Source organism: Theobroma cacao, chromosome 4, assembly GCF_053813885.1.
Source record: "Theobroma cacao isolate CCN51 chromosome 4, ASM5381388v1, whole genome shotgun sequence".
NCBI classification, from domain to species: domain Eukaryota; kingdom Viridiplantae; phylum Streptophyta; class Magnoliopsida; order Malvales; family Malvaceae; genus Theobroma; species Theobroma cacao.
In genome coordinates, this window is record NC_142642.1 from 3,902,103 (window position 1) to 3,911,759 (window position 9,657).

The following is a 9,657-nucleotide window of genomic DNA, read 5'->3' on the forward strand; positions in this document are numbered from 1 at the left end:
AAAGAAAACCATACAGAAATGAAAAAAGAAAGCTATTGACATTGGATTCTGGAACTCTTTTCCTTTTCCCACATTTTCTTGGGGTGAGCTACAGATAATGGAAACTTCTTTTGAAAGATGAGACAGGAATGCATTCAAACAAATGAAAAGCATTTTGTTCTTTACAAAATGGGTAGATGTTCAACTGATAACCAAAAAGCAAGCAAGCAATTCAGCTTGAAATTGAACTAAAGAGAGTATAGGAATTTGTAGACAAGAAAGAAAGGAGGCTCAGTTGTAATGGTCCATACCAGAAGTTGAAGTTGCAGACAAGGGTACAAATGCAGAAGTGAAAAAAAAATACAAAGGATCATATGATTTAAACAAAAACAAATAGACAGTTATTCACACTTCACACAACCGAGTAAAATTAATAATATATGATATCCCCCCCTACCAGATACAACATAAAATTGCAAAAAAAAAAAAAAATTACAGGGGAGTAAGAAAAATGTTGCTATGAATATGGGCAAGGGGGGGGGGGGAAGGAATATTAAAAGGAAAATGATAAGTGCAACTGTTTCTTAAAGAGAATGAATCCAAGAATAAACCAACAATAAAAGCTCTAGCTAAGCATAGTGAAAACAAACAAAAAAAAAAGAAAAAACAATGAAAGATTGCTGATTTTTTAGTCCTTTACTGAAGATGGAGCGCCTGAATCAACTGAGTAAGCCTGCTGGGAAGACCCATCACCTACATCGGGGGTTTGATAAGTCTCTTTTTCTGAGCTAGAGCGACAGAGCTCCTCAATTTGGCTTGTTACCTCAGCCATTGAAGGACGCTTGTCGGGATACTGAGCAGTGCAATTGATGGCAAGCTGTAAGAGCTGGACCATATCCTCCTCAACATTCTGGAATCTCAGAAGTTCAAGGTCGAACACCTCAGCAGTCCACTCCTCTCGAACTATAGATTGGACCCATCTTGGGAGGTCTACTCCTTCCTCATTCAGTAAGGCATGTGTGGGTGCCTTCCCTGTAAGCAGTTCTAGAAGCAATATACCAAAGCTGTAGACATCGGCTTTTTGGGATACTTTACGAGCATCTGTTACCTCAGGTGCTCGGTAGCCATCAACACGGTTGGGAGTTGACATAGGGCCAGCAAGATGAGCGAGACCAAAATCAGATACACGAGCTTCATAGGATGTAGTAAGCAGGATATTTGACGATTTGATGTTTCCATGGGATATTCCTGTGCCCTTGGAATGGAGGTATGCAATGCCTCTGGCAGCTCCAAGGGCGATGCCAGACCTTGTGTCCCAATTCAATGGAGTCCTACCAGCTCCTCTGTTACCTGAGTGAACCAAAAACAGAAACAATAATAACAAGAAAATAAAACATACTAAAAGAGAGAAAATAGAATGTCCTATATCATGCATTCTCCAATCATTATCTCTTTCCATCTCATTTCCCAACATTGATAAGCAAGGAAAAAATGCATGTTCTATTCCATAGAAATACCTAAGCCATTTCTCTCCCCGGGAATTTTCTAAAGCAAAGCTTTGCACAGAGACATAGTGAACATTACTTTCATAGTTTTTATTACTAACATAACAGTGGAAAGATTTTCTTCACACTTATATCACAAATGACTGCCAAAAATAATCATGTAAAACTATTATGAGCATTTCATGTTTCTGTAATTAAATATAAAAAGATTTTCTTCATTCCATGTTTCTGTAATTAAATATGAGCATTTCAGTATAATCCTTGTAGAGCAAATATACCACAAAAATTTACTGAAATACATCAGAGCTTATGTAAATAACAGGTCTATCAGTTGCTTGCATGCTACGACTTTGACTCTCAGTTTTACATGATCAGTGATCAGATTTAGGATTGGTATCTCCATACAGTTTCCTTATGAAGGATAACAGTTTTCAAATAAATTATGAACTAAAAACTTCGGAGGTACAAATATTGGGGTTTCTTTTGTAGCTGCCAAATTCATAGCAAGTGATGGTAAACAGAATGAGTACATACCAGAAATCTTATCAGATTTTCATAGATATTAAATGCCAAGTCAATTATATGCATATCTAACAAGCAAATTGAGCAACTATAAACTTTGATTTCAAAGACAAAGTTCTATCGAAGATAGCTATTGATAACTCCTTTATTTATCAAACTTACTACTCTATCCAAATCCTAAAAAACTCGATACTAGTTCAGAAAACAATAAGATATAAAAGCAATTGATGAATCACGCAGAAGGCTATCATATCAATTCTATGTCATGATTATGTTTTAGCGATAGTCAAAATTGATCTATAAGATGTAACTCATCGAAATTCAAAATATTGAAGTTGCACCAAAAGAAAAAGTTGGCCCACACCAGTTGAAATTTGCAAATAAACAGGACTGGCCAATGGAGGCATAATAAGATTCCAGCAATCAAAGTGATCAAAAAAGGAAGAATGGCAATGATAACACCACCCCAAAAGCAAGAACAGAGTGCACGCAGACGAAAGCATAGAAAAACGGAATACTCACCATGCAAAAGTGCAGACAAGCTTCCCATAGGCATGTAATCATATACAAGAAGCTTCTCATCCCCACTAAAATAGTAGGCCCTTAATGAGACCAAGTTCTGATGATCCATGGCTCCAACTACCTCCATCTTCTCCTTGAATTCCTTCTCTGACACTGTCACATCCTTCAACCTCTTCACTGCAACAATCATCCCCATTTCCAAAGTAGCCTTATATGCCGTTCCAAATGTTCCTTTACCCAAAACCTCAGCAGATGCCCTCAATAAATCCTCTAGATCGAATACCCTAGACGCCTTCCCAAAAAACACCAAATTCTTAGTCCCACTACTCCTAGCTTCTTTTTTGACTACCCCAGATAACCCACTGCTTCTATTATCAGCCTCCCCTGCAGCCTTTTCTTGCGGAATTTCAACCTCAGCCTGTTTTGCAGGGCCAACATCCCTTGTCTCCGTTTTCTTACCTCCCTTCCTTCTACACAAGCATATCAAAAGAATCAAAATCAACAAAACACCAACCACACACCCAACCACAATACCAGCAATTGCTCCACCAGACAATTTACTGCTACTACTCTCAGTCCCGTTACAAGGAACCAAAGGCTTCCCACATAAAGAATTCCCTTGAAAAGCGCTCTCTGACTCCCCGGACAATGCTTTGGGGATTGACCCGTTTAACTGATTAAAAGAAACATTGAATTGCACAAGTGAAGGCAAATTAACATCTGGTATCGACCCAGATAAATGATTGTTCTCCAAATACAAAGTACCCAACCTAGTCAAATTATTAACACTCTCCGGGATCGTACCCGTGAAATTATTGTTCGCAAGATTAAGCCTGATCAGGTTCTGTAAAGTGAACAAGAATCCAGGAATCTCACCAGAAAAACCATTCCCCTGTAAGTAGAGGTTTCGAAGAGATGCAAGATTGGCAAAGTCAGAAGGGATTGGCCCAGACAGAGCGTTGAAACGAAGTGAAAGCGTTTGGAGCTGAGTCAAGTTGCCAATGGCAATGGGAAGGTGACCTGACAGTCCCATTCCAGGCAGCCTTAACACGACGACTCTGTTTTGTTCGCACTTGACACCTGTCCAATTACATGGGGTGCTTGACAGATTCCATAAAAGTGAGCGTCCACCAACAGCTGCTCGGAGAGCCACCAGGGCTGCCCTGTCGGATGCTAGATCTGAACTCACACTGACCAACAGTGTTGCCCATAACAACAAGGAGAAACTGATTATGCTAGAAGCATGGGTGTTGGGATTTAGCTTCATTGTTTGCTCTTGCTTGCGGCAAAGAAGAAACAATGCTATTGCTTTTGGTGTCCACTGCAGGGAAGAAGTGTCTTTCTGAGAGCTATGGGGTTGGAATGAAGATGAGTCTCATGGGGGCTAACCTTTTGACAACTTTTGTAGTGGCAATGTTTTGGAGTCTTCTAAATGTGAATTGTTGAACCTTAGAAAACTTGTTTTCCCTTTTTCTTCTCTTTGATAGTGCTACTTTGCGCTGTTTTGTCGAAGGAAACAGGAGGAGAGTAAATAGTGGAAATGGATGAATTTCAAGAATTTGGTAGGATTAAACTTGAGACGAAAAGAGAGAGAGAGAGAGAGAGCTTTAGGCTCAAGGTTGTTGATGTGCATTAACTACCAAGACCCCGTACAAGAAAAAGGAGCCACCGGACTTGAGTTGGCTACTTGACTGTTCGACCTTTTATTTTATTTTTTTTGCTGGACTTCGTATCGGGAAATAATTCACTGATTTGCCGCGTAAATTAAGGAATTGCACTCCCTCCTAATTAGCTTTTAATTACAGGATCCCAAACGATTAACATTTAGCAATCAAATATTTGGACCGTTAAAAAGTTTTAAAATTGGAGAAACCGATTAAAATAATGAATTGGGTTGTGGAGTTTCGTCTGTTGATGATTAGGTAGAGTGAGCTTTCACCCTTTTTTTTTAATTACTCATTAATTTATTAGTAATATTTCAAATCTATTAAAAAAGAATTAAGCAAATAAAAGGGGAGGGAAAGGTAGCCGGATCTGTATTTTGTTTAATGGGAGATCTACTTTTGGAGGAAACCCTATTATGTTCACAAAAGGGGGCAGTTTGGATTTTATTTTTGGTAAAACAAATTAGAAAGGATGGAAATCATCCTCATTAAGTATTGAAATCCCAATAAGGAAAAGCATATCCATCATAATCCCTTTGAGGCTGGCTGAAAATTACTTCCTTTTTCCTTAATAAACAAGTCTTTTATTTATTTATTTATTGTATACAAAAGTTAAAAAAGAAAATTGCTCTCCAAGCACCAATAAAATCACATATCATATACGTACCGTCACAAAAAAAATCACGTATAATTTTATGGTATATTATACAATAATTGTTCTTTTCATTCACATTTAAACATTAATTTTTTTTATTTAAAAGTTTTATGACATTACTATTACTTTTAGTATAAAAAATTAAAACAAAATTAGATTAAAATCAGGTGAACATTTTTTTTCTTGTTCAGGAGTAACATTGGAGACACGTGAAAGAGTTGTTTAGGTTTGAACCCAATTGTACATGCTTCTCGAAAGATTTCGATTCTACCAAGTCTATTTGTGAATTTAAGATTTAAAAGTTTCGAAATCTCTTCCTTAGTTGTTGAGATGCAACTTCATCATTCTTGAATCGAACTTTTTGAGTAAAAAGACATACACATTGATTATCATGTAAAACATTTAAATGTCATTTTGTAAAAGTTATCCGTTAACCATGTAAACATATTTAATATTATTAAAAAAAACATTGAATAATATGAAAAAGAATAAAAAAACTTACCATGGGAAAGAATTCTATCAAGTTGTAAGAGAAAGCCCAACATGCATACCACATGATGGTCACATGGTTTGAAATTGGCTCAAGTGAATTTACAATTTTAATAGCTAAAAGAGAAAAAAAAAAGTTTTGACCAATAATGCACCAAAAAAATTACATATATTCTTAATGTAGATTTGGCATTGGAACCATATCATTTTCAAGTCTCAAATGAAAGGCAATAATAATAATAATAATAATAATAATAAGAGTAAAATATCTTCAACTCTCTAACTTTTAATTATAATTTCACGTGAATTTATTAATTTTTAAAAATAAATAATTTGTTTAAAAAAAATTTTCTGTTAGGTATATAGATCAAATCGTTAATTAATTGTTAATATTTTTATTAGTTTGATGATGTGATAATATTAAAAAAGATAATTTTATTTTTTATTAATTTAAAAATTTATCCCAATATATAAATTAAAATTTTTCTTTTATATTTTTTTTCTATTCAAAAAAAAAAAACTCTCATTTACCTCTTACTGAAAAACTAGGGAGCACATAGCGCGAGATTTGTGCTCTTAGGGGAGCACGAGGGCAGAGGGGGGGCGCAACTCCCTTGAGATGCTGAGGGGGCGGTCAGCGTTAAGAGAGTATGATCGGCTGGCTTAAAAAAAATAACAAAAAGAAAGGAAAAAAAAAGATAATTTTGACATTTTATATTTATCTATTAATATTATTTACATATTTAAAATAAATTATTTATTTTAAAAATTAATAAATTTATATAAAATTATTACTGAAAGTTAGAAATTGTTAATATTTTACCTTAATAATAATAATAATAATAAATTATTCATATAATGGATGTCATTTTTATTTTTAGGTTTTGATAAAATCCATCGAAAAAGAAGACAGCAGTAAAAATTTAACCAACAAGATTCTCACGCACTTCTTTGCTGGATGGAGTGAAGCTCCAATGATTGGCCGGTGACCGATCGTAAAATAACAAACAAAAGCTGGGTTCGATCCGATATGCTCAGACGCATCGGATTTTCACATGTTTTGTTTTTTTTTCTTAATATGATTCTCGACAAGAAATCGGCGACGTGACGTGGCAACAGCTAGTTAAGCCCCTAAACCAGTCTTTTTCTTTTGATTGGGTCATCCATCACCGTCGAACGGCTTTATGTCCTATGGGTCCCACGTGACCTTAATAAATACCATGAGGCCGATCCTCGCGGTTTTACCCCATGCGGTCGTCCTCTTACAATGAGCAAAATAGTTTGAATGTTTGTCTTAAATAATTAATTTCCAAGAAAAAGGTTTGACTCTAATGGAATAGAAATTGATGGTAGTTTTGTAATTTTGCATCATAATTTTACTTTTTTTTTAAAATTATTGTATGAATTTTTATTCTCATGTAATTTATATACCCAATCTAAAAATCATACTAATTCACTAATGACTGAAAAAAGTTATATAATACTTAAGTTTAAACAAACAATAATTAAGAAGCCAATATTAAAGATCTCGAGTTTAAATATTGAAAGAAGGTGAGATGATGTTAGTGGTATATTTAGAGAAAAAATAAATCAAACGTGATATGTATCATAATTGGATCTTTATATAAGTAAAATTTATTATCTCAGTAACAATTAAAGCTTGATCATAGTTAAATCCTGAATGGAGGTAAGTTTTTCAAAAAGATAATTCTAACTTGTGTTTTATGGTTTTTCATGCATAGAAAACCAATAATACAACATCCAAAGATAGGAGAACAAGGTTGAAAACCGCAATGAAAGCATTTTGTTTTTAAGCTTTTTCTTAATGTTTTTAACTTTGTTTTTATGAAAAATCCAAAAAGCATTCTGTTTTCAAATTGGTTTTCTAATGATTTTCAAGTTTTGATTTACATCAAAGTTGAATTGTTTTCAAAGATCTTTAATTGTTAGTTTATAAAATTTCAAACCTCCACAAATTGCATTTTTCAATTTTTTATATTAAACTTGATTTTTCTTCATTTTTTAAATTGATTTTCTTTTATGGGTACAATAAAAGACCTTGAACGAAGTCAATTACTATTCCTATCATTAAAGCATGTAGAGATATGTTTTTACTATTGAGTATTCTCTGTAATGAACATATCTTATTAAAAATTTTATATCTCGTGGCATTGCCTTTGTGGTTAAACTAAAAATTTGAGATCAAACACAATTTTCGAGTGCAATGTGAAATGGGTTCTAAGCAGGTTATTTAGGGATATCAATTGATAAGATATTCGTTATTTTTTAAATATTCAAATCTTATAATTATTCAAATCAAATTTAAATATATTACTCGAACTCGTACCTTAATATCCTAATGCTATCTAGTAAATATTCAGATCTATTAAATACCTCGTTTAGGGTTTAAGACAAAAACAAAACAATATATATCTGAAATTAAATAAAAAAATAAATATAATTCATTTTTTATAATATTAAAAATGGGTTTTGTTAAATTGACAAAATTATTAGTTGTCCAAGAGCATAATCATGGTTCAATCCTTTTTAAAAGGATACAATATAGTTTATACATATTTATTTATAAACGGGTTTAAGTTCAAAGAGTGATATTTGTACCCTAACCAAACTCGAGATGAATAGTAAAATTACTACTTAAACTCATCTCAAATTTGAATACAAGTATCCAAACCTTATATAATCAAGTTGAATGCTCACGAATATCTTGTTAAATGGTACCCATTGCCATGGCGTGCTTTCTTCTTTTAATATTAGCTACAAAATTAAAATTTTATTCAATTAGGTAACCCTTTGGCCTTTTCCTTTTATTCTCATTATGCATTTGAAAAAATGGTACCATTTCCTTCTAATTATCACATCACAAGTCATTTTTCTCAATTATTATCAGCACAAATAGAATCTATTTATAGTCTGATAAATAGTGTTTGTAACCAAAATAATTTGATTAAGAAAAAAACTTACCAGAAATAGCACTATGTGAACGTGCAGGGAAGCCAATGATAGCAAAGCAACCGAAGTGGACAATGTGAAACTCTGTCCATTCTCCAAATTGGACCCTTTAAGAAATATCAGTTTTACTGTTAAATTCTTAATGGAAGCTAAACTCCCTTGGAAAAGCAACGAGGCAAGGATAAGGACAGGAAGCCTTCAACCCTCTCCTTTCTCGTTCCTATTTTTGGCTCTTACGGGGATGGGGACTTCCCTATCCCCATCCCCATCCCCATCCCCTTTCGGTTCCTTGTATCCCTTCCTAATTTCCAAATAAATATCTGTATTTAATTTGACATAAAAAATTAAGAAAAACATTGCTTATTCATTTGGATTTGTTTAACTGAAAGGATAACATTTATTTAACTAAATTAATTTATGTTATTTATTATTTTATCTTAAACTCTTTTTGTCAATTTTTCCATCTCTTGGCACATGAAGAGGGTATCATACCTAAAAAAATCTTAGAACTAATTAAAAAAATTTAAATAAAGTTTTATATTTTTATTGCTTTCAATGTGGTTTTTTTTTTTTTTACCTTGATTCAAATGCGTCTTTATCATTAATAGTTGATTAATTGTCTTAATTCAAAATGTCAATTATCTTTTTATTTAAAAGTCATCAATTATCTTTTTATGTCACATAACATTGATATGACATGTTAATATGTTATATTGAATGGTAACGTGATATGCTGATATAGTATGATGATGTAGTTAATTGTAAGGGTAAGTTAACAATTATATTCTTCAAAAAAGAAGGAAATTATGGATCTTCAAAAAAAAAAAGATGGAATACTAATTTAACATTGAGATTCTTGCTAGATAGGAAATTAATTGATATATATAAAGTAAAGCAAACAATGGAAACCAGAATGGTGGCATCAGCTCTCAATTAATTTGGCTTAAGCCAAAGCATCAGAGTCAAATGTATATTCAAGAATCAAGTAATGAAGAAGTGATTTTAGGTATCCATTTCACAACAAACTGGAAATGGGGCTTTAAGGAAAAGAAAACAACATAAAAGATGCTAAGTGATTTAGGTGAAGATAATGATCTTGCCAACTAACTTATAATAGGACCAGGTACTAGCTGTTTTTGTCATACAAATTTAGCTGGAAGGCCGGCATTCATCATTGCCTCCAGGCTGAAAGCTGTACGTACATATATTCATTCTAATCTATATTTCCTACCTTGGGTTTTGATGCCTCTCAATAGTTCCTTTCCAGTACATTTTTGTTCATGAGGACTGAAAGATGTGGCTAGACATGTACTTTTGGTCCAAGGGAATTGAACCCAGCTCTTTAAATACT

At 33.2% G+C, this 9,657-nt stretch overlaps 1 protein-coding gene across 1 annotated transcript; it reads right to left on the minus strand.

Moving 5' to 3' along the window:
* Positions 1-380: 380 nt before the first annotated feature.
* On the minus strand, positions 381-3,942 carry LOC18601200 (putative inactive receptor kinase At1g48480). The gene is made up of 2 exons (XM_007032057.3): positions 2,529-3,942; positions 381-1,329 (listed from the first exon to the last, which is right to left on the minus strand). The coding sequence occupies exons 1-2, from the start codon at positions 3,793-3,795 to the stop codon at positions 668-670; spliced, it is 1,929 nt and encodes a 642-aa protein (XP_007032119.2). The 5' UTR covers positions 3,796-3,942; the 3' UTR covers positions 381-667.
* Between the last annotated feature and the right edge of the window lie 5,715 nt (positions 3,943-9,657).